Genomic DNA, 24665 nt, shown 5'->3' on the forward strand with positions numbered 1-24665 from the left:
TCCTGCGGTGGGGTGACAAGAAGCCTGCCATGAGGGGCTTTGCTGACCAGGGAGGGACAGGAGGGCAAAGGCCATGCCGTGGGCAGCGATGGGCCATGACTCAGGAAGGTTCTGGCCCTTCAACTCGTGTGGGCTCAGCCCTGCACAAGAGTCCGGTACTAATGACAGCAGGGCCGGAAGAGGTGGGAATGAGGGAGGGCGCAGCGACTGAGCCCTCCTGGGACACTAAGGAGGGCTCCAGGGAGAGCCCACCCTGGGCGCGGGAGGATTCCTCCAGGTCGGATGATGGGGAAGGGCCTCCCAGCAGAGGGGTGGCGTGAGGGAGTGCGCCGCATGGGTGGGGACGGAGCTCCTGGTGGTCCAGGGCGGCCAGGGCCAGGGCTGAAGGTGGGGCGGGTGAACATGACCACAGGAGAGGCTGGGGCGGCCGCGGGGGCCTCACAACCTGCAGGGTCGGGGAGGGTGAAGGACAAGAGCGGCCTTACAGTGGTGAAGGGATGGGTCAGAAGGAGAAGGCGCGGGGACAGCAGGGGCCCAGGAGGCCGCCAGGAGCGTAGGGCCGGGAGAAGACAAGGAGGTCAGCCCTGGGACTTGACTGTGGGCTGGCTGAGCGGAAGGTGGGAGGGGAGGAGGGAGGAAGGGGCGCTCGGCTGAGCCCCCTGCGGCCTCCGGAGGGGCTGTCAGTCCCTTAGGAAGCGCAGTGGCCGGAGGACCTGGCTGGTGGTGTGGACCTGGAAGAGGCTTTGCACTTACTGTTCACGAGTTTGGACAAAGAGCCTCTGGGGTTTGGTGAGGGGCGAGCCGCAGGGAATGCAGAAGCCTGGCCCACGGCAGGTGCATGGCATGTGGCAGGTGAGTCAGGTTCTTAGGGGACTTGATAACTACTTCCCATGATTTTTTTTTTGAAATGGGCGAGGTGTGAACGATAACCAACAGCGGCGGTGGTATCAGTTTGGTATTGAGGATGGCGGTTCCTTCCCACGCACGGGAGGCATTCTGAGCCGGCCTGTGGGCCTGTCCTGCGGCCCCTTCCTTTATACTAAGTGTGCTTTCACAAATCTTGTCCCCATTCACGAAGGGTTTTGCCCCCTGCCTTCGTGGCATACTCCGAGGGGTGTTCTCGCCTGGTTGCAGTGCCCTGGAGAGGAGCTGCCCAAGGGGGTGCTCATCTCGTGCCCAGGCCTGCAGGCGGGGGAGGACCAGGCAGGCGCAGCCCTGAGTGTCTGCAAGCTGTTTATTTGGCTTCTTTCTGCAACCATATGAGTTGAACTGTAAACACGGAAGAGCTGCTCCCCATTGAAGAGCCGTGTGGCCAAGGGCTCCCCGGGCCCCACGCACGAACGCCACCCTCAGGGGGCCTGCTCGGCTCCGTGCTGCTGGCCCTGGGATGCAGACAGCGAGGCACGCCACGTCCTCCGTCCTCATGGGGTCCTGGCCACCAGAGACGGGCTCATAACCACACGGGAGAGTCACTGAGGAGAGGTGGGGCCCAGGCAGAGAAATGGGTTACGTCTGAAGAGACCTTGGGAGAGAAAGGCCAGACTTCAGGCCCCTTTATGGGCTGAAAAGCTAAGGCCCTTTGATTGCAAGTAACAGAAACCATGTTGAGGCAAATTTGATAAAATAGGGGGAAAAAGAGCACAAAGTTGGCTCTAATAAAGGACAAGAATGTCTCCTAGAATAAGGATGAGGCCAGGCCACAAGAAGGGACTGCAGCCTGGAGAGACGTAGTCAGCCCCTTTGGTCTGTAACGCTGCTCCGAGCAGGCCGGCCTAGGGTCAGGAGCCCCTCTGAGCAAGCCTGGCCCCAGGAGGGACACCCTGGGGAGGGCAGGTCACAGGGGCTCCGGATCACAGAGTGGAGACCTTGGCTCAAGGAGGAGATGGGAAAACCACAGAACATGGGGTCTTTGAAGGCCCAAGAAGGTAACTGACCCAGCTGCAATGGCCCAAGTCTTCTGGGAGAGGTTGGACTGCAGGGGAAGCTGATGGCCACATAGAGTGTAGAGTCTAATCACCAACAGCGGCTCTGGGTGCAAGCCCTGTTTCTTCATCTCTGCATCCCCTCTGCCACTTCTCAGACTCAGGGGCAGTGGTGTGCATGGAAGAGGGGCTGGGTAAATACATGGGTCAGGTCATACAGAACTGCCATTTCTGTACATCGAAATGGTTATCAGCGATTTCATATCGTGCGCCCCCATCCACGTAGGTACACGTAGGTTGAATGGGACCCGGCTTCCAGTCTTCACCGTGGGAGGCAGGCATGCCATGGACTCAAAGGGTCTGAAGGTCCATCCTTGCTCCAGGGTGCTGGAAATGCCACTTGCAGGTTTGACAGCAGGATCGAACAAACAGGTCTGGGTTCGCACCCCCAGCAGGCACATGCTGGCCTCTACAGCCCTTGGCAAGCCAGTGGCGCCTGCCCCGGATGGGCAGCACCAGCTCTTCTCTGAGCCAGGGCCGTTCTCTCCCACTTCGGGGTGAAAAGCTAGGAATAACTTTTTCCAGCTGAAGCTCTGGAAGATCTGAGCACAGCCAACTTGGGCTGACGCTGGGCCAGCAAAGGAGGCCAGAGCCTGAGGCGGGGGCTCTGTGCATCTGGGCGGGCCTCCTGGCTGAGGACCAGGCATGGGCTGCAGCCCTGGGCGGTCAGGCAAGCACCCAGGGGATGCTTTGGGTGCTCCGCTGTCTCTGCCTGTGATCCCACCTTCAGCGGCCTTGTGGGCAAGAGGCCCAGGGCTGACCTACACACCCGGTGTCCCGGCTTCTTAGGGCACCACTCTCTGGAAAGCAACCCTGAAGCTTCTGCTGTTTTTAGCAAATATGAATCCGTTGCTGCTCTGCTCCTTTGGCAAGCCCAGTGGGCCGTGGAGGGCGACCTTTACTGGCCACTTACCGCACGCCCATTGCTCTCCTAAGCACTTGTGTCCATCACCTTTCCAATTCTCTCAACCCCCCACTGGGTGGACGATCCAGCATCCTTGGGCCCCCGAGGGGAACCTCACTAACACACCGAAGGGAGGTAGCCTGAACCATTGAAAGGAAAGGGGAAAAACAGGAAGAGGAAAAATAAACCCACAGGATAATATCATAAAACATTACGAAGCCACTCCTATTTCTAAAAAACCTACGGAAATTTCCCAGAATTTCAGAGGCACTGTGGCAATGCAGGCTTCAGAAGCACATCCCAGGGCCAAACCCCACGTGACTCTTAGAGGCCTTACTGCCTGTGCAGGTGGCCTGTCCACCTCTGCACAGGCCTTGTTATTCCTCAAGCCATGGGCTGAGGGAGGCGCTTAATTATCCTGTGATGAGGAAGCCGGGGAGCAGAGAGGTGCCAGGACTTGTCCAGTTACGCACAGCTGCTAAGTGCAGGAGCTGGGATTTGACCCAAGGACCCCAGAGCATCTCGGGGAATTTCAAAGGCAGGAGCCCCCATGGCTTTGTCCAGCTGTGTTGTGTCAGCAAAGTCATGCCTCTCTTTCTCCCAAACCCCATTTCCTTTGGGGTTCCCTGGAGCAGCAGTAGTAAATGATTGTGGGGTGTGGTGTATCCATGCAGTGGGCAGGCTACCCCTGAGCATTTAGGGATGCACAGAATGGGCGGGTCTCAAATACATGCTGAACAAAAGAGGCCTCCCCCAAAAGGCTGCTTTCTGGACAGTTGCATTTATACTAAGTTCTAGAACAAACAGAATGATCTATGGTTCAGATATTTTTCAGCTAGAATAGTGGTTGCCTCTTGCAAGAGGGAATTGGCTGGGGAAGAGCACCAGGGAACTTTCTGGAGTGAAAACGCTCCACGCCTTGATGGGGCTGAGGCTAACCAGGCACGTGCATTTGTCAAGACTCGGCAAATGTACACTGAAGGTTCCTGTGTTTCATGACATACACAGTTTACATCGGAAGACTGAAAAACCTGGACAAATACTGGGCTCCAGCGCCAGCAGTTGACTCTGAAATTCACCCAAAAAATAAGGCTGATTTCTGGGTGGAGAGAGGGATGGATGCATGGGTAGGTGGTGAAGCAAACAGTAAAATGTTAGTGGTAACGTCCAGGTCTCGGGTATGTTGATGTGCGCTGTGGGGTTCTTGCAACTTGGCAGTATGTTCGCACATTTTCATAGTGAATTTGTGGAGGTTTGGGGAAAGTGGTTATGCAGTCAGGGGTGCCCTAGTGGTGAAGCAGGGGTCCCCAGAGCTCAGGCCTGGTTGGTGACTGTCTCTGAGCAGTCCACCGTCTTACGCTCACGCCGGTGCGGGAGCCAGTTCTGAGTAGGCACTGAAATGCACATTCCCTGGGCCTCCCTGGACAGAGGGAAAGCAGAGGCCCATGGGAGCCTTGCCCGAGCTCCCCCAGGACCAGAACCCAGGACTCCAGACTTCCAGGCAGCCCTTCCCAGCCAGGTTATCAGACTACATTTTTCCCCAAAGAATTCAAGCTTTTGCATAGCCCGAGGCTGCAAATCACACCTCCGGAGGAATGCAGGTAACCGCCCCCAGGCACAAGGAGCCCCCCCCCACCCCGGGCAGTAAAAGGAGCCCTGGCTGGGACCCCCCAGGCTCTGCCTCCACTTCCTGGAGGTGTATTTGAAGTGGTAGGAAACCAGAGGGATTTCTACAAATAAAAAACCCAGGAAAAGACAAGCCCCTCAGATCAAAGGAGGGCTCTGGCCCAAACTTGAACCGAAATCAAGCGCGCAGCCTGGCGGGGCAGAGGGAGGAGCGGGGCAAGTCTGTCTGTTGTGCAGACACTCCCGGCCCGGCCCTTCCTGGGTTTGTGAGCGCCTGGGAACAGGAGCAGAGGGAGGCCGAGTTCTCTGAACTGCTGCCAGGCCCGGCCTCATGGCATTCCAGCCCCGCTTCCAGACGCCGCGGGTGCCAGCAACCCGGCCCTTGTGCCCGGAAAGGGCTCCCCGTGGGCCACATGCCCGCCGCGCTCTGGGGCCTTCAGCTCTCTGGGGAACCTCTCTTGCCCTACCTCCTTGGCCGTGGGTCCGGAGGCCCTGCGGGCTCATGTTAACGACACTGTCAAGGAGACACGTGGGAAGGTGTCTTGCCAGTGGGTTTCAGCCCCAGGCAAGTTCGCTATGGATTCAGCGTGACCAAAGAAATCGACAGCAAAACATTCTTGGGGTGAAAGGGTTATACCCAACTTTATTTCCAGGTGGCAGGTCAGTCACTAAAATCCCATTCACTCAGAGTGAGTCTGTGTGCAGCAAGCCCGTCTCTGCCTCTGGGCCCCTCTGTCTGCCCAGCCGTCCTCTGGGCCTCTGTCCTCCGCTCTGCTCTCCTGCAGCCTTGCAGCCCTGCCACCGTGTCGCACCCAGAGCACTGGGTGGAGCTCTTCATATAGAGTCAACAGCCATGCGTTGCCCACAGGTGTGCAGTGAGCTAGTCAACCACGGCCAGGTGAGAATCCTGGCCACAGGAACTCTCATGTTATCCACAGAAGGATGCACAGAACCAGCAGGTCCGACTCCTGCAGCCACGGAAAGATTGGGTGGGAAGGGGTCTCAGAGCCGAGGAAGGCCGATGTGCGGGTGCCCTGCTGAGGGTGGCTGGGCAGCCACCTCGGCCAGGGCCCCTCATTTCTAACAAGCTCTCCGGTGCCTTGGGGGCTGACCGTGGGGCACACGGGCTCTCCCTGTCCGTGCAGGCATGACAGCAGCTGTCACAGAGAGGCCGAGGCAGTCCGGGCTGTCTACCACCCTGGACACTGGGGCACTTGGGTTACCTTTCAGACTAACCTCCCCTGGCGTTGTCAGGACAGGCCAGGACCCTTCCTGCTTCAGTCTGCAGCAGAGGCTGGCCGGCCTCAGGCTTGGGGAGTCTGGGGAGAACGTCCCTGTATCCGTGATATGATGTCCCCCTCTTCCTTCATGACCCTGGGGGAGAAAAACCACTTTAATGGGAAGACACTTTCTTCCTCAATTGAGGGTAAGACTTAAAAGGGTAAGAAAAGTTGTAATTTAAAAACACTCAGCTGGTGTAGATGACTCCAGTTTCTGCTTTAGCATCCCACCTGTTTTCTGGAGCGCCCTGGACGGACGGTCTGAAGGTGCAGAGCGGCAGACACCAAGGGGCCTGTTCCCTGAGCAGCCCCTGGCAAACGCACGCACCCAGGGTGCACCACGGCCTCTGGGGAAGGTGGCAGCTGGGAGGGGGGATCTCGGCTCTGGAGTTCAACCTCAAGTGGGTATTTAAGAGCTGCCCTTCGAAGAGGAAATACCTGGGTTGTGGGGGGGGGTCATGCTCATCCTTTATATGGTGGTGCCTGTGGCATGGGGCGATGGCCTGGGGGCTCATTGTGAGGGCGAGACCTGTCCTTCCTTGTTCCCCAGCACGCTGCCCGCTCAGGGGGCACCACGCCCCTGGGTGCTGACTAAGGGGCCGGAAGACGGTGTCGAGCTGCCTGCTCCCGCTGCAACTGCTGAAGGCTTGGAAGCCAGCAGCGCGGGGGTGTGAGGGGCTGGGACCCACAGGGTTTGCTTGTGTGCTTGGTGGGGGCGGACCGTGACGGTGACAGCGAGTCTCTCTCATCACAGGGAACTGCATCTGCCCCCCTCGGCCCTGCAGGGGCTCCTTGGGGATTTCCCGTACTGAAGGGGGGTGAGTTTGGGGAAAATGACGTAAGACTGTTGGGATGGATAAAGGGCACCTAAGGCATGTGTTTACCATCCAAACTGTGGCTCCAGGCAAGGCTTCCAGTGAAACAGGTGCTGGGGCAGATGCTCCCAGCCTTCCCCCGTCTCCCCACCCCCCAAGCGAGCAGGGTTTCAGGTAAGGGGACCCCTGTCTGATGCTTTAGAGCAGACGGGAACTGCCCAGCAGTCACTGGCTCAGAGTCCCATGCACAGCTCCTGCTCTGTAGGTCTGTTTGCCCGTGTGCCCCCTTCTCCCTGAGAACCCCGGGCCCCTTTGCACACCTGTACAGGGGGCGGGAGTTGAACCAGATCTTGCTGCTCACATGGCCCCCGCCCAGCGCAGCAGCCCCACCTGAGCCTGAGAGGAATGCAGACCCACCCGCTGAGTCAGAATCTGCATTTCAGCAAGCCCTCCGGAGACTGAGACGGGTGGACACGTGAGGTTCAAGAGGCGCTGGCTGTAATCTCTCCTCTTCCTACCGGCTCCCACATTCTCGTAGTTTGAGATTATATTGCAAATCATTTATTCCTTAGGAATTAGCCATGCAATTTCTGGAGGGGAGAGCAGGCTTTCAGCTTTGCCACCTGCTAGCCTTGTGCCTTGGGCAAGTTATACCCTGTGCCTCAGTTTCCCCAGCCATGAGCTAGGGATATTAACAACACCTACCTAGGAAAGAGTAAATTGGTCAGTACATGAAAAGGGCAGGTGCCTGGCAGAGGCCAGCTAGTGTTTGCTTATTGTTACTGTGAGAACAGATGAGAGACTGTGGCTTCAGAAAGGTCGGCTGACTGCCTCAAGGCTGCTGTGTTGGGGTGCCCAGAATCAAGTCGTCAGCAGGGCTGGGTCCTCCGGGCCTCTGCTCAGCATGTAGGTGGCCGTCTCATCCTGCGTCCTCACACGGTCCTCCTCTGGGCATGTCTGTGCCCTGATCCCCTCTTCTTTTAGGGACACCAGACCTATTGGGTCAGGGCCACCCAGATGACCTGGTTTTACCTTAATCACCTCTTTAAAAGGCCTGCTTCCAGGTACAGTCATGTTCTGAGGTCCTGGGAGTTAAGACTTCAACATGTGAACCTCAGAGGAACACAATGAGCCCATAACAGCCTCATAACCCTCAGGTGGTGTAAAAGAGTGACTCAAACTACGTCTGAGAGAATTCCCAAAGCCGCCCACCTCTCAGCGGGCAGCAAAGCGGCCTCCACGCACACACGTGTGCCGAGGCGTGTCCTGTTCCATGGGCCTGCAGTGCAGTGTCTCCCCAAACGCCGCTGATGAGCAGGGAGGGACATCTGGACAGTGGGGCCATCTCTCTCCTTCCTTTTGGACTCTGGTTCCCTGTGTCCTTACCCCTTGACGCTCTGAGTGGGGGCAGGAGTCACAAACGGTTCCTTCCGTACCTCCCACAGGACCTCATCCAGACCAGAGAGACAAGCTGATGTTTTCAGAGCCAGCTCATCTCAGTCGATCCTCACAATGGTCTCCTGGTTATGGATAATATTACTGTTCCCAGTTTGAAAATGAGAAGCTGAGGCACAGAGAGGTTGAACGACCAGTCTGAGGTCACACAGCTGGTGAGAGGCCGAGTTAGAACTCAGACCCAGTTCTTAGATGCTGCCTCCCGGGCCTTTATGACCCATGTTGCCATGTGTCCGTGGCACCTGCCAGCAGCCCTTGGAACGTGAGCACCGGCCCCGGTCAAGTGCAGAGCTGTGAGCGCCCTTTCTGATATAATCTAATGAGACTTGGTCCTCACACAGCCTTGGAATTTAGGATGCATGATTTCAAGGTTGCAGATAAGCGTGGCCCAGGTGGCCGGGCAGTTTTCCCGAGGGAAGCTGCGGGGCTTGGATCGCAGAGCCCGAGTTCTTGGTGCCCGAGCTGTCTGCTGGCGGCCGAGCTCAGCCTCATGTAGGTTTGCACAGAGCGAGGGGGCTGTCCCTGGGCTGTTTCCTCCCCCAAGTGCCCTGCAGGTCCCCTCTCACCTCTTGCTTCAGGGTTTAAACTGACCCTCTCCCCGGCTCCCTGTTCCTTTGCTCCTGGTCCTACCTGAAGTCCTGGCTTCCACAGCCTCTGCAGGCAACAGGGCTGCCCTCTGGGGAGGTCTGAGCATGGGCTCGGATAACACTGCTCCCCTCCTTCTGCAGGTGACAAGCCCTGGGCCCAGCGCAGCTGTGCCCTGTCTGCCTGAAGAAGGAGCCAGGCAGCTGGTGTGACAGCAGCGAGAAGTGGCATAGACGACAGCAGGCGACGCCTCCTGTTCCTGCGTTTGCTGCTGCCCTACCTCGTTCATGAGGCCTGGCAAGCGCGGACGGACAGAGCAGCAGCTGGCCTGGGGGGCTTCTGAGCTCCTGGAGGGCCACAGCTTGTTTGGGGAAGACCTGCGGGGTGTCCTGCCCAGCCGGCCCTCCAGAAAGCACGAGCACAGTCCTCTTGCACACGTGAGGGCTCTGCTGGCGGAGTGACTGCACCCTTTGAGAAACCAGCCAGCTCAGGGCCACTGGGACTCAAGGGCGCTGGCCAGCATGTCCCCGGGACCCCCAGCCGTGTTACCCAGCATGCGTTTCTCAGGCCTTCTTTCCAGCCAGAGAAGCCGAGTCCAGCTCCTGTTGCAGGAATGCTCTTCATGGCTAAGTAAACTGTCCTCCCTGGTGGAGAATCCCTGAGTGAAATTTGGGAAGCTTTCAACAGAACATTTCTCGGGGATTCTGTGCTCTGGGGCTGGAAGCCACTCTTGGACAACACAGTACACAGACTGCCCCGGGATGCGGTGCCCACCTGCCTGGGCCGCAGGCTCCTTCTGCCCCCAGTGGCTCGGACGGAGCTGCTCTGGGATTCGCCGAAGTCCCTACAGTGTTAGAAAAGAGAGGTTTTGAACAGTCCCCTCCCAGTGGAATCGTTTTTACATTCACTCAGAAGACGATTGTGTTCGGCTATGAAATGACCTGTGGTAACATCGGCAGGAGTCGGGGCTACGTAGTCCCTGCCGGCTGACCTCTGCTCTGCGCGTGGGGGTCCGAGGCCCTTCCTGAGGGATGGCCGCCGGCAGCCGGGGCAGGAGGGGCACCTACACCCAGACGGCCTCCCACACCCTGTCCCCCCTACCTTGGTGCCCGTGACGGTCCTTTACTAAGCTTGCGGCCCAAGGTCCAGCTCCCGTCAGAGATCTTGGGCTTCTTGGCAGCAGTTGGCAAATCATTGCTGGTTTTCCTAAACTGATGGGCACTTGCAAGCAGGGCTCCGGCTCACCCTGAGGACCTCCTGTCCATCCTCCCCTTTATCACAAAGAGCATTCATGAGAGCAGACGCGCGTCGGCTGGGGACCCTGGGAAAGGCTGCACCCCAGATGCCACCGTGCACGACTCCGGCAGTCGGCCGAGGCAGATAGAATGGGCCCTGTTGTTCTCTGCAGGTCAGGCCTGGGCCGGGCAGGGTGCCCGCCGAGAGCACACCAGGGCCATTGATTCTGAGTCCCGTTTCTGGCCCCCCCCGCCAGAGCACCTGTGTTGGGGACCAGGCCAAAGGGCCCATGTGCTCCGCTTCAGACCCTCAGGCCTGCCCCAGCGCACCAAGCTGCACAAAGTGCACGGCCTGGAGCTGAGAGGTCAGGGGTGACCAGGTTTGTCCCTGAGCTAGCTCAAGGGAGGAGGCCATGCTGGGTGAATAGATTTGGGCCCTTTTCTCAGCATGGAAGGATCTGGACACAACCACCGTCCTGCTCAGGGGAGGAGCTGGCCTCTCCCCAGTCCCTCTTAAATCAATCTGTGCCACACGGGGTTTGCAGACTAAGACGTTTCTCCAAGTGCATGCTTTTCTGAAAGGGGAATCTGGCATCTTTTTTTCAAAAAAGTCCCCATCTTGGGGTTTTATGTAGACAGATTCTCATATTCACCTTCTGTATGAGTTAAGGAAAAAAACTAAGTGGCTTTAGCAAAATTAGAAGCGCAAGAAAACTGAAATTTAATTCTCTTTCCTGAAAATAAATCCACAGTCTAGGGCTGTGCAGCTCCCTGAGGGGTGGAACACAGCTCCTTTTTACTCTGTTTACTCTGCCACTGTTAGTGAGTGGCTCCCACTACACGGCCAAAGGTAGCTGCCGAAGATCCAGCCATCGCATCCATCTCCCAGCCAGCAGGAAGGAAGAGGGAAAGCCTTTCTGCCATTCCTGAAGGACATTTCCTGGAATTCACACAATCCCCTGCTGCTGTGTGGGCCAGAACTTAATTCCAAGGCCACGGTTGACATCAGAGAGACGGGAGAAGGTAGCCTTTGTTTTAGGTGACCGTGCAGCCAGATGAAAACCTGGGGCTCTTTAACTGAGCAAGGAGGGGAAATGGACATTGGGGGACAGTTAGCTCTCTCTGTCCCTCCTTCCTCTTGGACTGGTAACATGAAGAGGGCTTGTAACACAGGCATCGTTTTAGGGTCTCCATATTGTCAACGAGACTTGTTTTAGAAGGATAGACTGATAAAGGTGCAGTGAGGATTAGAAATCAGCCAGTCCACGTCCTCATTTTTCATGTCAGGAAACTGAGGCCCAGAGAGGTTAACAAGTCAGCTGAGATCACACAGCAAACTGGTGACATCTAATTCCCAGCTCATGTTCAGTGGGAGTATTTTTGTTTTTCTCCATTTCTTAAGAAAAAAGCTTCATTCTAGAAGGGAGGGGATGGGAACCGCCGAGGATGAAATTCTACCCGCCAGGGCAGGACACAGCCGGACAATGACAGGGTCTGCGTGCCTTGATCTGCCCATCCTGAGTCTTGCCAGCTGAGGCTCTGCCCTGGCTGGAGCATGCCCTGCTGGCACTGCCTGTGTGCTTGCGTGGTCCTGTCCGGTCCATTTCTGCCCTGCATGCTGAGGGCAGCCCTCCAGGGTTCAGGTCTGACTCGGCTTCTGTTTCAGGGAACGCCCTGCAGGATGGGAGCCGCTGGCAGGCAGGACGTCTTCACGGCGATGCTGACTGTCATCTGGCTCAGCCTGGCCTGCTTCCCTGGGGCCACATCCACAGGTGAGCCACCCCGGGGCAGCGGGATCTCCACCTCTCAGCGGGAAGGCACGGTCCCTCTCAAAGAAGCCTGCTTGCCGGGCAGGAGAAGGGGCCCAGGGGCAGGGGCAGGACACTGGCCTTACTGTCCCTGGTGACTCACTGACCCTGGGCTTCATTCTCGTCACCCATAAAGCCAAGGGGTTAGGCTGGACTTGGGTTAAAATCCGGGGTCTACCGGAGCCAGGCATGTGATACATAAACCCGTGAAGATGGCCAGGTAAGGACCATGGCCACCTGGGGAGTCCAGGCATTTCTTAGGGGACATTGCATCTCAGTCCTGGCCAACTGCTGCTGTATGTGAAGGTGGGGCCCATTGCAGGACCTTGTGTATTTTTAAGAAAAAACAGAAAATCTAGACGTTTATGTAAAAACCCCATACTTGTTAAATGTTGGCAACCGGTTCAAATTTTACAAACCACAGTGGGGGCGGGTGGGCTAGAAAGGCAGGGTTTAGATCTACTTTTCTGATCTCGGTATCAGCTTTTCCTTGGAGTGAATGTGAATAAATGCCCAGGTGCCCTGGGCAGGTTTGTGAGGACTGCAGAGAACAGCAATCAAATAAACCAAACTCAGGAGAGGAGACGTGGGGGCCGATTTAAAAACTCTGAGCCGAGGTTCAGTAACGAGACAAAGCAGCGCGGCACCTGCTCCTCAGGGGACTTCCCACTTTAACGTAAGGACGGGGCTGCCAGAGGGCGGCCAGGATGGGCTGCCGGGAGGCGCTCAGCAGCCAGCCCGCGATCCCTCCTTTTGAGACACTTTGATTAAAGATAGAGCCGGACGCTGTTCTACAGTATGAATAAAGGAGCTTACATGGCATTACGCTTTTCTCAGTCCTGATGAAAGGAGGCAGTTGCTCATCATAACTAGGGAAATCCCTGCAGGGTGACTCCTTGTAGAATCTTCCTGGTCCTTGGGGACGTTACGAGCAATCAGTAGGTTAGCTCTTGATGCAGCAGTTGACAGTGTGGCCTGAAGTAGTTCATTTATCCGTCCATCATTTGTCCTGTTGATATACACCAAGGGGCAGCGACTGTGCCAGGAACTGGGTCTGGGTGTCTCTGGTAGGGCGGCCCACCTCAGAGCCTTGAGGTCCAGCCAGATACACCCCTGGGTGCTTTCTTCTGCGGGGTGTCAACCATTTGGGAAGGAGGCTCTGGCCCCTCTGGTCTGTGCTGTTCTCAGGCGTCGGGGGCACGGGCGCTCATGCCCCCCGTAGGCCGGCCTTCACTCTCCACCCTGCTTCTGCTCCCGCGCCCTCCGGGAAGGGCAGTTGCCGTGGTGACATTTCAGCAAAGACACTGACCATTTCCAGCAACTCGCCGGTTCCTACAAATGAGAACCCACCGAAACCAGCCTTTGCTAAGAGCAAAATGACCAGCTCTCACGAGGGCGCGTCCATCTGAGGCCGCCTGTGTCTGCGGGGTGTGGGCCGTGGGGTCAGAGCCGCCGGAGCTCTGGGGCTGGTGCTCCTGACGCCAGCAGAGCCTGCAGGGCCGGGTTGGCTGCCTCCAGACCCGGACGCAGAGTGTGATGTGAATGCGCACACGCTGGGAGAGTGACAGGCCGTCGGGGACTGTCCCAGAAGGTGTGGGTGGTCACACCCTTAAGGCTTTGCCCCAGGGACCCGAGTGACTCCTCAGCGTGCTCATAGCAAGCCTGTTGGCCGCATGTGTTCCCTGCATGGCTGGGGAGTCACCTCCTTGGACATGGACACCCCGGGCTCCGGGGAGGGCAGCCCAGGGCCTCTGACTGGCTCCACTGAAAGCCCATCAAGCACTTGACTCGTCAGGGATGCACGCTGACCCTACAGGCCTCCCAGCCAGTGGGGCCCCAGAGCCTCAGTCTCAGGACCACCGCTGGCTGCTGAGTGCCTACCTGCAGCCCTGTTCTTATGCTGAAATGTATTGTCACGACTTGAGCCCCTTGGGGTTTACATCAGCCCAAAGAGCCGCTTCAGTAAAACTCCAGAAGAGGTGAAATTCTCTTCTTCATGAAAGAGCTTAGGAGTTAGGGCTGTGGGTGAGCAAAAAGGAGGGGTGCTGTCAGGCTGGGGAGGGGAGGATGGGGAATGAGGCCCAGCAAACGTGCATGTGCTTTGCAGAAAAGAGAAGGGCCAGCCGCTGCCTCAGACCACAAGGAGGAGGACACCCTCCGGGCAGGTGGGCCGCATCTGTGCTGCTGAAGGGGCAGCCCCCTTCCAGTTTGCTCAAGGTGCATAAAGACATGTATGGGACAGACAGTTACCCCAGAGGTGACGGGATAGAAATAAAGTGACACTCAGGACTGATCCGCTGGTACTAAGCCGAAGCCGGGGCCCCTCCAGGGGTCCTGAGCCCATCCTGGGGACCTTGCTGTTTGCACCCACTTTGCTCGAGCGACATAACCTCCCTCAGGTGCCCTTCCTGGGGCCTGAGCTGCGGTGCCTTCCGTTCCTTCAGGACCCAGCCCCAGATCGTCGCCATCTGAACCCTTGCCCGGCCGTAGGCTCCTCTGTGCCTCGCCTGCCTGCCTCTCCAGCCCTGCCCCAGGCCAATTTAAAATCTGCTGTTTCATATTTCACAACTTCCTAGTGGCACTGGGCAAGCCATCCCCACTGTGTGCCCGTGGCCTCTCCCACCTCCTTCGCTCTGGGCTCTCCCTGGCTCTCCGGGGAGATGCCCAGTGCTGAGGCAGCCCTCCCCTCCCACCATCCGTGGCATGGTGCCGGATGGGAGCCTGGGCAGCCACCTGAAGAGGGGACCCCTCCCAATACTCCCTCTGGGGCCAGGAAAGGGGGCACCATGCCTGGTGGAGCTCTTGAGGTCAACTAGATGGTCAGGTGCACGAGGCTACCCTGGGCCTCCCCTGGCATCAGACTCACTTTGAGGACCTGGGACAGAGACCCAGCGGACCAGGGGGTTCTCTTTCAGGGGGCAGTCCTGGCAGCTTCCCACATCGCCTTCCTCAGCCATGCTCTGTCTGCCCTGGTGAGGTTCCGGTGACTGTCCCTGGAAGGGGTGGGGGCTGCGCTGGCTAGGCTCCCCCTGCCCCGGCAGAGCCAGTATCACTCAGAGCAGGTCCATAGCGTGATGCTAAGCGTCCCTGGAAGGGATGTGCCGTGACGAGTCACTGCCTTCAGGGAGGCCCACCGTGTGACAGACACCAGGGACAAGTGTACGTTACGTATGGTCAGCAGCTTAGACATTCGCTGATCAGGGGCCACTTTCGTGATGAGCAGTGGTGCTTGGTAACTAGTTTATGTAAGGCCATCTTTCTCAGGTTTCCAGGCAACAGAGCTGAAAAGTTGACTGAAAGTCAGGTCCTCACACAGATGGAGAAAGAGCTTTCTTAACGCTTCAAATACTGCTTTCCAGGGCAAAGAATGTCTTGGAAGACAAGTGCTCTGGGTAAATCATTGCCTGACTTTAGGTCTTGGAGTGTCTTGCAGAGTCACCTGGTCTGCCCTTCATTTTATAACTAGAAACCCTGAGCCCAGAAGAGGGAAATGACTTGGTCACAGGCACGTGATTAATGAAAGACAAAGGACTGTATGGGGGGATCTCTTTGCTCTCTAAGGCCTTGTTTTCCAGTCTAGTAGAGAGGAGGCAGGAGCCGTGAAGGACATGAGAGCCCTGCCCTGTGGTCCGTGACGGTGCTCGGTGGGCTCGGTGGGCAGCAGCAGTGACGTCTCTCTGTCCTCCGCAGTGGCAGCCAAGTGCCCGGACCAGAGCCCTGAGCTGCAGCCCTGGAACCCCGGCCACGACAGGGACCACTCTGTGCACATTGGCCAGGGCAGAGCCCTGCTGCTTATGTCCTCCGCCACGGTCCACTCCGTCCACATCTCAGAGGGAGGTGAGCCCATCTCTGCCCAGACCTCTCCCCCCTCCGCGGCCTCAGAGCGTAGCAGGTGGGATGCCGGCTGCCTTACCCTCAGATGGGCAGAACAAAGGCCCTGTGCTCTGGGCTCATGCTGGAGCAGCTGGTTGAGATGACCGTCATCTCCGGGCGCTTAGGAATGGCTTGTTGAGGTCCAGACTCGGCGAGGGAAGCAGGTGTAGGGGAGCTCTGTACCGGGGCTCCGAGCAGCCGTGTCTGTCTCTATCACTCACACACTGCAAGGCAGAAAGCAGAGAAAAGCCGCCGCTTGTAAGAGCTGTGAGCAGGGACGTCTCTGACAGGCGCGTGCCGTCTTGCCTGCCTAGAGGAGGTGGGGGCTCACCAGGTCGGCTCTTGGCTCTGCTGTGACCTCACCACCAACACCCGTGCTCTTAAACCTCACCCCAATCCTATCTCTTCAGGAAAGCTAGTCATCCGAGACTACGATGAGGCGATCGTGTTGCGTGCCCGGCATATCCTGATCGACAACGGCGGAGAGCTGCATGCTGGGAGTGCCCTCTGCCCTTTCCAGGGCAACTTCAGCATCATTTTGTATGGGAGGTGGGTCGGCAGCTTCCTTGGGTCAAATGCTGCTCTTGGGTTTGGGGAGGAGGCTTCCCAAAGGAGAGAGGGTGGCAAGAGGGCGAGGGGTCCGTGCAGCCGGGAGTTCTCACTTCCGCAAGATGGTATCACGAGCGAGACGCCACTGGTGATCTGGGCGAGCTGGAGAGGTGCACAAGGCAATTCATTCATGTGGACCATGTCTGCCCTTGAGTCACAAGGCCCTGCCAGCCTTCTCGTGTCATGGCTCAGGGAGCCTCTCAGTGTTTATAAATAGGCTGTGAAGGACAAGATAAAGAAAAATGCCATGTGGTATTTCTCTTGGCTGTGTTCCCGCTCCAAGCAATGGGGAGCTCTCAGGGGTGGCAGCCGAGACTACCCGAGGCGTGCAGGTTATGTCCAGGCGACGTCACACCTGATAGGGGCCAAAATACACAACATGCAGACCTGGAAAGAAGTGCCAACATTCAAACGAATGACAAGTATTCATGCTGGGGCTCCTGGCCTCCCAGTGGTACAGGTCCAGGGGAGCTGGGTGCTGTCCTGTGTCTGCTGACTAGCTCTCCAGGACCACAGTGGGAGCCAAGGAGCAGCACAGCCCCCCTGGGCTGGGCATTCATGTGTCAGCGGGCTCTGGAGAGCATGTTCTCTGTCTCCTAGGGCTGATGAAGGGATTCAGCCGGACCCTTACTTTGGCCTGAAATACATCGGAGTCGGCGAAGGCGGCACCCTTGAGTTGCATGGAAAGAAAAAGCTCTCTTGGACATTTCTCAACAAGACCCTTCGCCCGGGTGGCATGGAGGAAGGAGGCTATTTTTTTGAAAGGAGCTGGGGTCATCGTGGGGTCATTGTTCATGTCATCGACCCCAAATCAGGGACAGTCATCCATTCTGACCGGTAAGGTTTGCCTTCCCACGAGCAGGTGCCCCTCAATCAGCCTGTGGAAAAGAAATGTGGTGGTGCCTGTGGCCAGGCAGATGCATCTGGGTCATCAAGCTGGTGCCTGCCCCAGCCCCTCACGCTCCACTGCCCGGCCGGATGCCACCCCAGGTCCTGGGGACACAGAGCTAATGGGACGGATGGAAGCCCTTGGCGTTTACCTGACAAAGCTACACCTAACACAGAGTGTGCATGCACACGTACACGCGTATACGCACACAGTTTTGGGTGGCCGCCATGGGAGGCCAGGGAAGTGGTGGAGCTTAACCAGGGGCAGCAGGGTGGGCAGGGTAGCCGGGGTGCAGAAGTGGTGCTGGGCTGAGCACGGCAGGGATGAGTCAGGAAGAGGGGTCAAGACAGCATCAAAGAGCAGGCTGGGTGTGAGGCAGGGCGGGGCCGGCGTTCTCCAAGCAGGGAAAGGCCAGCCAGGGGGCAGGGGTGCAGAAGTGGTGGAGGGGAGCCCGGAGCCAGCAGAGTGAGGTGGGCAGGGCAGGGCAGGGCTGGCCGAGGGCCAAGGGAAGGAGGCCGCTTTCTCCTAAGTGGGACGCAAGGCCACTGAAGGCTCCACGAAGGGTCCCAGCTGATTGGCAAGAGTGCCCTGGAGATAGCGTGGGGGTCACAGTGGACACGGCCGGGGAGCTTCTGCCGTGCTCTCGGCAAGGGAGGCGGTGGCGAGGACGGAGCAGAGGTGGTGGCCCTGCAAGTGGCTGACGAGGAGAGGGGGCGGGGGTGGATTCAGGAACAGGGGCCCATCTCCCGCTGCCTCCCTGTCACCCCCCAGCCGGGCTCTGGTGTGAGTCGGCAGATTCTGCCCAGGCAGGCCTGCCCTGCAAGCCCCTGGGGGCTCCTGTTCTGGCCCCCCGAGGGCTGTCCCAGGCCCTGGCAGGGAAAGATCCTCCAGGTAGGACACAGCCGGGGGAGGTGCAGGGCAGAGCTCCCTGGCCATGTGGGAGGAGGGAGGCCTGGGGCCCTCGAGAGCAGGGCGTGTGCCCCAAGTGTCCACAGGAGGGAGCAGAGACCACGGTGACTTAGGGCCAGGTGGACAGGAGCACGCAGACAGCGTGTCCTTGGGGGAACATTAGCAACACTAATGCAACCCCTGGATTTTGTGTAAAACGCTGTGTTAACCGCTTTACCGGCCACTTGTAATTTAATCTTCAAAATGCCCTGAGAAGTGGGATCTGTTATTTTCCACACTGTATAGATGGAAACGCTGAGGTCCAGTGGGGCTCAGAGTGTCAGGCTGGTAAGTGGTGGAGCTGCGCAGACCCTTACCCGCTCTGCCGCCTCCCGGGCGTCCTGGTGACAGCTGCCGGCCTGGCGCGGGGCTGAGTGAGGCTGACCCTTTCCGCTGCGCCTTCAGCTGCTGCTTGAAGCAAACCAACCGTGGGTGGATCCCTATTGCACTGGGCGGCGAGGATGCTGGGGGAGCTGACGGGAGACGGGGGCCTGCTAGCGTCTGATCTCTGCGTGAATATGTCAGTGGCTTCGAGAAACTGATAGCTGAATGAGCGTGAGGAAAAATACTAACAAACACACACATGGGTGCAGGCTGTAGTCACCTGAGCAGGTCACCTGGAGGAGAAGGAGCTTGAAAGCTATAAGCCTTGAGCAGGTAGAGATAAGTGAGGGCAAATTAAGAGAGACCGAGGGGTCTTGAGGCACTGGAGACAAGCTGGCCTCGCAGCAATGATCCCGGGAGGCAGGGGGGCGTGAGGGGCTGGGGCAGGCACCAGCTTGATGACCCAGATGCATCTGCCTGGCCACAGGCACCACCACATTTCTTTTCCAAAATCTTGGCTCTTCGTGTTGGCTGATTTCTCTAGATCCATGTCTAGAACATATTGCTGGTTAAGTCCCAAGACAAATTCATCTGGAATTTGCATTGTGATTGTACAAAACCTTCCTCGTTACGTGGTGGGTATTGGATCGCTACGGAGTGGTATCTTTCCTTTGTGAATTCTTGCCACCAGGGAAATAGATTTTGTTTGAAATGTACGTTTCATGGGCATTTCATGTGTATCAGAGTGGGTTATCTCGTCGATCTGAGATGATCGCTGGTTGCTGTAATAAAAGCTGCTTTCTTTAAAAATCACAGCCCCCTGGGATCTCTGGGTGACATGTCGGTGGCTGTCACAGAGACGTGGGCTTAGATCTCTTCCCTGGGCTGCAGTCAGGACTGTTAAAATCCCCTCTCTGACCTCTTTAGGTTTGACACCTACAAAGCCAAGAGAGAGAGCGAACGCCTGGCCCAGTATTTGAACGCGGTGCCCAACGGCAGGATCCTTTCTGTCGCAGTGAATGATGAGGGATCTCGAAACCTAGACGACACGGCCAGGAAGGCCATGACCAGGCTGGGCAGCAAACGCTTCCTGCACCTCGGGTTCAGGTACAGGCCCAGCCCGCCACCTCCTGCAGGCCCCTCCAGGTTTACCTCTTTCCCTTCCTCGCAGCCACACCTCCTCCGGTGACTTAGGGGGACGCAGGCACATCATCTGCATTTAAAGGGAGCCTGGCTTCTCTGACTGGCCTCACCCACCCTTAAACACAAAAAGCCTGTGTTTATATGGACTCGTCTGTTTAGTCGGCTGCTTAGAAAATACTAATTGAACATCTACTGTGTGTAACAGCTGGGCCTCAGAGGTACAGCTGATGTTCGTTTTCTCTCTCTTTGGCAAAGGGGTCACAGTGAGCCGAAGGGATGGGAGCATGTTTGTTCAGAGATCATATAAAGCGCCTGCACAGCCCAGTGCCCCAGGGGCCCTCGGATGGGCTCCAGCGCGTGTTCTGTTTGCCCCGGGCTGTAGCATCATGCCTGGCCTTGGCGTGCCCGCACGTTGGCACCAGGAGGGAGCTGTTTGCCCCCCGGTAGCCACACCTTTTTATCATGTTCAGTCAGATCCGGCTCAGTGGAAAGTTGAGCTGACTGTGTCCGTGCTGTTTGGAGGCAGGGGCACCCTTTCAGCTCTGCAGGTCGAGGGCAAGACCGGGCTCAGGCCAGAGCATTTTCTGGGCTCCGGGCAGAGCAGTTCTACCGGCTGTGCAGAGGTCCCCAGTCCCGCCCCAGTGCTCATTCTCCAGCAGCCCCGGCGCTGCTCCTGGAAGGGTTTGGGCAGGAAACCAGGGCAGCCAAAATGACAACACCTCCGTAGCTCAGGGCTCCTTTGTTAGCATAGACTGGAGGCCCTTCCAGTTCATTGTTTTAGAAGCCAAAGGCCAGTCTGTTAATTTACAGGGAGAGAGAGAATCACAGGGCACAAGGGCCTCCTCGGCAGAAGAAGGTAATGGCCGAGGGCCCGGGCCTGGCATCCGCTCTGGCCGGGATTCGAGTTGGGCTGTGCCTCCTCTGAGGGGTGACCCCAGAGATGACTCATCCTCTCTCTGCCCAGTTCCTGCATCTGTAAAAAGGGGTTCAGCTGGAGCTGTTTCAAAGGACCTGCGAGGACTATGTGGTCATGAGCCAGATATTTGCCATCGTGTCTGGTACAGAATAAGAAAACAATAAATGTTAGCGACTATCCTCTCCTTACAGACAAGGGCTGCAGGAAGGGTGGGCGTGTGCCGCGTGTCATGCCGTTTCGGTGGGGCAGGACAGGGCATACATTGCTGCCTCCCAATTCACGGAGACACACCTCAAGGGGCAGACTGACAGCCTCTAAAGCCAGCAGGACCGAGGCCGTCACTTGCTCTTTGGATGAGGAAGTGGTTCTGAGCCGATGCTTTCCTCGGTCTCACCTCCAGGGCTGCTGGCGGAAGAGAAGTGGCCTTGCTCTCGGGAACCATTGCCTGGTTTTCCCGCGGGCCTGACAGGGCCTGGAGCGCGGTCGTGGGCCTGTGGGCTTGTGTGTCTGTTTGGAGTCACACCTCGTGGCCTGTGTGGGGTCAAGGAGGCTCACAGTGAGCAAACGCCAGCGAGCCAGGGGGTGGGAAGCCCCGTGCTGGCAAGGGAAGGCCCTGGTTCAGGGAGGGAGCCCGCCAGGAAGCTGGCTCCACCAGCAGCGGGAAGGGCTGCAGGCCTGGGGCACCCCACCCCCACCCCCACCTCCAGGACAGGCGCAGACCCGGAGGAGCTTGCTTTTCATTGTGGTTCTTTTCAGACACCCCTGGAGTTTCCTGACTGTGAAGGGAAATCCCTCTTCTTCCGTGGAAGACCACATTGAATATCACGGTAATGAATGGGTGGCGGGACCCTGCGTCCCCCCGCCCCTCGCTCCTGGCCCCCCCCATCTCTGTCACTACGAGGCTCAGGGTCTCTCTGAACCACCCACTTCCCTTGATGGGCCGTCACCAGGAGGCGGCAGCCTCCCCTGCCCAGAGAAGATGGCGGGGGTGCTGCTGGGTCCGGTCCTACAGAGGCACGCATGGGGGAAATGATGGGCTCCCAAACAGACTGTGGGGACACTGAGTGTGATCAAACCTCTGAAGAAGGCACAACCTATAATCTTCATCCCAAGTGGAAAGAGTTCCCTGAAACTTTTCTTTAAGGCTTAGCTCCAGATCCGTGTGTGTGTAGGGCACTCCCCATGCCTTAGCGTCACATCCTTCTGAACTGGGGGGTCTGGCCGCTTGCTGACGTCTCCGGTCTGCCCGACAGGACACCGCGGCTCTGCCGCTGCCCGCGTGTTCAAACTGTTCCAGACGGAGCACGGCGAGCATTTCAACGTCTCCTCCTCCAGCGAGTGGGTTCAAGGTGAGGCAACCTGCAGGCGAAACCTACAGTGGATACAGGCCAGGACTTACCCTTCGCCCAACAAGGATTTTCCTTCTGCACACAAAGGACTTCTTGACTATTGCAGTCAAATGAATTTGCAGTGGAAAGTTGTCTTAGTTCATCAGCCCCAGTGTAAACAGCCCAGAGGGGCCCTTTCCCCCTGGGATACCTTTCCTGGACCAGGGATGGTACTGAACAGGAAATAGACAGGGACTGCCTGGCCTTCGAGAAGCTTGCCCAGGGGTGCAGATGAAGGCCATCTTCCCTCCAGTGTTTGGAGAACGGGCTTAAGGGTGGAATTCATGTCTCTCCTCTTTGCAATAATGAAGAATATTTGTTGCTCATAGAGTACAAATGGCAGCAGGAGTTGTTTTTAATTGAGAGGTGGGAGAGGTGGGAGAGGTGGGAGACTGCCTCCAGGCCCTGGGGCCCAGTCCTGCGGAAGCCTGGACAGACGTGGCTGAGGGCTCCGGGTGCTTCCCCGATCAGGACTGGCCCTCGTGGGCCCTTCCTGCCTGACCCTGACTCTGTTTTCCGCCTAGATGTGGAGTGGACAGAATGGTTCCAGCAGGACAGAGCGTCACAGAGTAAAGGTGGGGAGAAAATTTCAGACCTCCGGGAAGCTAACCCAGGAAAAATCTGCAATCGCCCCATTGATATACAGGTACCGAACCCCAAACCACTCAACAGCTGTAATGCCTTATATTGAAGCAGCATCTATAGATCACAAACGCCCCTGCCATCTGTGTGGTGTGAGTGCCACGGCCCACCTGTGACGCAGGAAGGCCAGAAAGTGCCACTCCCAGGTCAGAGGCTCCTTGTCTGCTCCGGGCTCCCAGCTAGTGGGTTCTGAAGCCGGGACTCACATTTCCTCCTGGATTCTACCTCTGAGCTCTTTTCTCCTTCTCTCTAACCTGCTTCCACAGCCAAAGCTGGGAAGCCCTGGTGCCGGACGGGGTCTGACCTCAGGGCCGTTTCTCAGTTAATATCCTCTGGGCCCTTGAGTGCGTGGATCCCAGTGGGACTAGGGCGTAGGCCAAGCCCAGGCCAGGTGGGGGACCCAGCCACGGCCTGTTCTGCATGGAGATGTGTTAAAATCCAGCACTGTAGAATGGACAGGGCTTGCTCAGCATCTTCCCTGGGAGTTACTCTCTGCAAAGGGGACCTCAGATTTCTCAGGTGGCCCCAGCATGGAAGTTATTGAGTAAATACGCAGCCCTCACGATTCACCAGCATTGCTGGGCTCCACAGACAGCAGGAAAGACAGACACACAGGCCAGGGCAGTGGAGTTTATTTCCTTAAGGCTGGTCTTGCTCCAAAACAAGATTCAAGGCCACTCAAATGCTTAATATTGAATTGGATGTCATTTAAGAAAGACCATCCCTGCCCATTTCATCTTCTTTTAGCCAATAAGAAAAGTGATTGATGCTTGTACACTTCTCCCAGATCATCTAGCCGCGGTCCCCGGCTGTCTGAGCTTTCACCCCACAATGGACCCCCACCCCAGGGTGAACTTCTACCCCCCGCCTCATGTTGTACAGGGACTGTGGACATGGGGGGCTCTGCTCTGCTCCCCACAGAGGCCGGGGAGACCTTTCTTGCTGTTGGGCTGTGCCTCTCTGTCCACGTGGCTCCCGTGTCACTGAGGAGGATTAGGCAGATTAACTCTTCTCGGATCCAGCAGGACCGAAACACGCTGACTCCCCCAAAGCACACACTTCCCAGGTTTAATTGTCATTTTCTTTTGCAACCTGGGGCTTTACAGCTTTAATCCTGAAATAGACAGAGTCCTGGTCCTCCGGGTCACTTGGCCGCAGGAGGCCCAGGCCTTGCCCAGCCTCCCCTCCCCACGTATTTCTGGAAATCCTGGAGGAATGCTGCCATGCCCTGCAAACCCCGCCTGGTGTTTGTTCTGCCGGCCGGCCGGCTGCAGACCACTGTTGTTTAGGAGACCACTGCTCATGCCAGGGAAATGGCTTTCCTAAGCATTTCCCACTTCTCCAGCCAGCTGGCTGCACGCGCACAGGCTCTCCCCTGAGTGTGTCAAAGCCCAGCTGATCCCAGGTGCAAACATTCAGTAGAACTTTACTGCAGACTTGCAGATAGCGAAGGAGACTGGTGGGAAACCTCTGTATAAAATGGATAGAATAGTACATGACTGCTGTCCGAGTCCACAGGCTGGGACCCTCTGGGGGACCCACCCCCATCCCTGACCAGGAATTCCCTGTGTTCACGTTTCCAGCTCTTCGCGGTCCTGAGAGGAGTACAGGACCTGTCCACAGGCCTCCCACCCTCATCCTGGGGATCGGGCAGCCTTCCCACAAAACTGCATTCTTTGACAAATTCTTGCTGAGCACTGTAGCCCCTTATTAGTTCAAAACTCTCAATTCCAGAATAGGATCTTGGCTTTCTCTTGGCAAAACAAAGACCTGTTGAACAGCCACCTAAAATACGTGCCCCCCAAAGTGAACCCTAAGGTGAGGCATGTGTCTCCAAAAATGAATTCAAACCTCAGTCTCCAGCGTGTCAGACGTACCAGCCGGGAGCCAAAGGCCCTGCTTGCTTAGCAACACACAGGAGAGGCCGGAGAGCTGGTCCTCCTGTGCATCCATTTTTGCCCCTTTGGGGAATCATAGTTACCATGGCCACTTAGCACCTCCGACCACCCCCCGGGCCCCAGAGGCTCCCTCCAGGGCTGGCGTCCTACACGAGGTAGTCCCGAGACACCCGCTCTGCCCTGACATTCCCATCCTCTGGAGGGAGAGGGGATGTCAAGGACGTCTGCAACCGAGGCAAGACTGGAGGAGGCTGGAAGGGAGGAGGAAACAGCAAGACTGGCCCGGCAGGACCTCAAGGAAGCCTTTTCGGCACCTGCTGCTTTGTGGCTCTGCAGAAACAGAAC

General features: G+C 57.4%; 1 protein-coding gene across 5 annotated transcripts in view; it reads left to right on the forward strand.

The window, feature by feature from the left end:
- The window catches only part of CEMIP (cell migration inducing hyaluronidase 1), a 113969-nt gene that overhangs the window by 47272 nt on the left and 42032 nt on the right, over positions 1 to 24665 (forward strand). For 3 of the 5 annotated variants that reach the window (XR_012127110.1, XM_073227095.1, XM_073227096.1), the window contains exons 5-13: positions 8791 to 10905; positions 11549 to 11654; positions 15381 to 15527; positions 15974 to 16112; positions 16773 to 17009; positions 19261 to 19440; positions 21149 to 21219; positions 21646 to 21741; positions 22305 to 22426. Coding sequence is in view for 4 of the 5 variants with exons in the window: in XM_073227095.1 (XP_073083196.1) it covers positions 11564 to 11654; positions 15381 to 15527; positions 15974 to 16112; positions 16773 to 17009; positions 19261 to 19440; positions 21149 to 21219; positions 21646 to 21741; positions 22305 to 22426 (1083 nt within the window). In the remaining variant the exon portion in view is untranslated. The remainder of the gene's footprint in view (positions 1 to 8790; positions 10906 to 11548; positions 11655 to 15380; positions 15528 to 15973; positions 16113 to 16772; positions 17010 to 19260; positions 19441 to 21148; positions 21220 to 21645; positions 21742 to 22304; positions 22427 to 24665) is intronic. The other 2 variants (XM_073227097.1, XM_073227098.1) reach the window with 2 other exon arrangements.

This window comes from Manis javanica, chromosome 18, assembly GCF_040802235.1.
Source record: "Manis javanica isolate MJ-LG chromosome 18, MJ_LKY, whole genome shotgun sequence".
Lineage (NCBI taxonomy): Eukaryota > Metazoa > Chordata > Mammalia > Pholidota > Manidae > Manis > Manis javanica.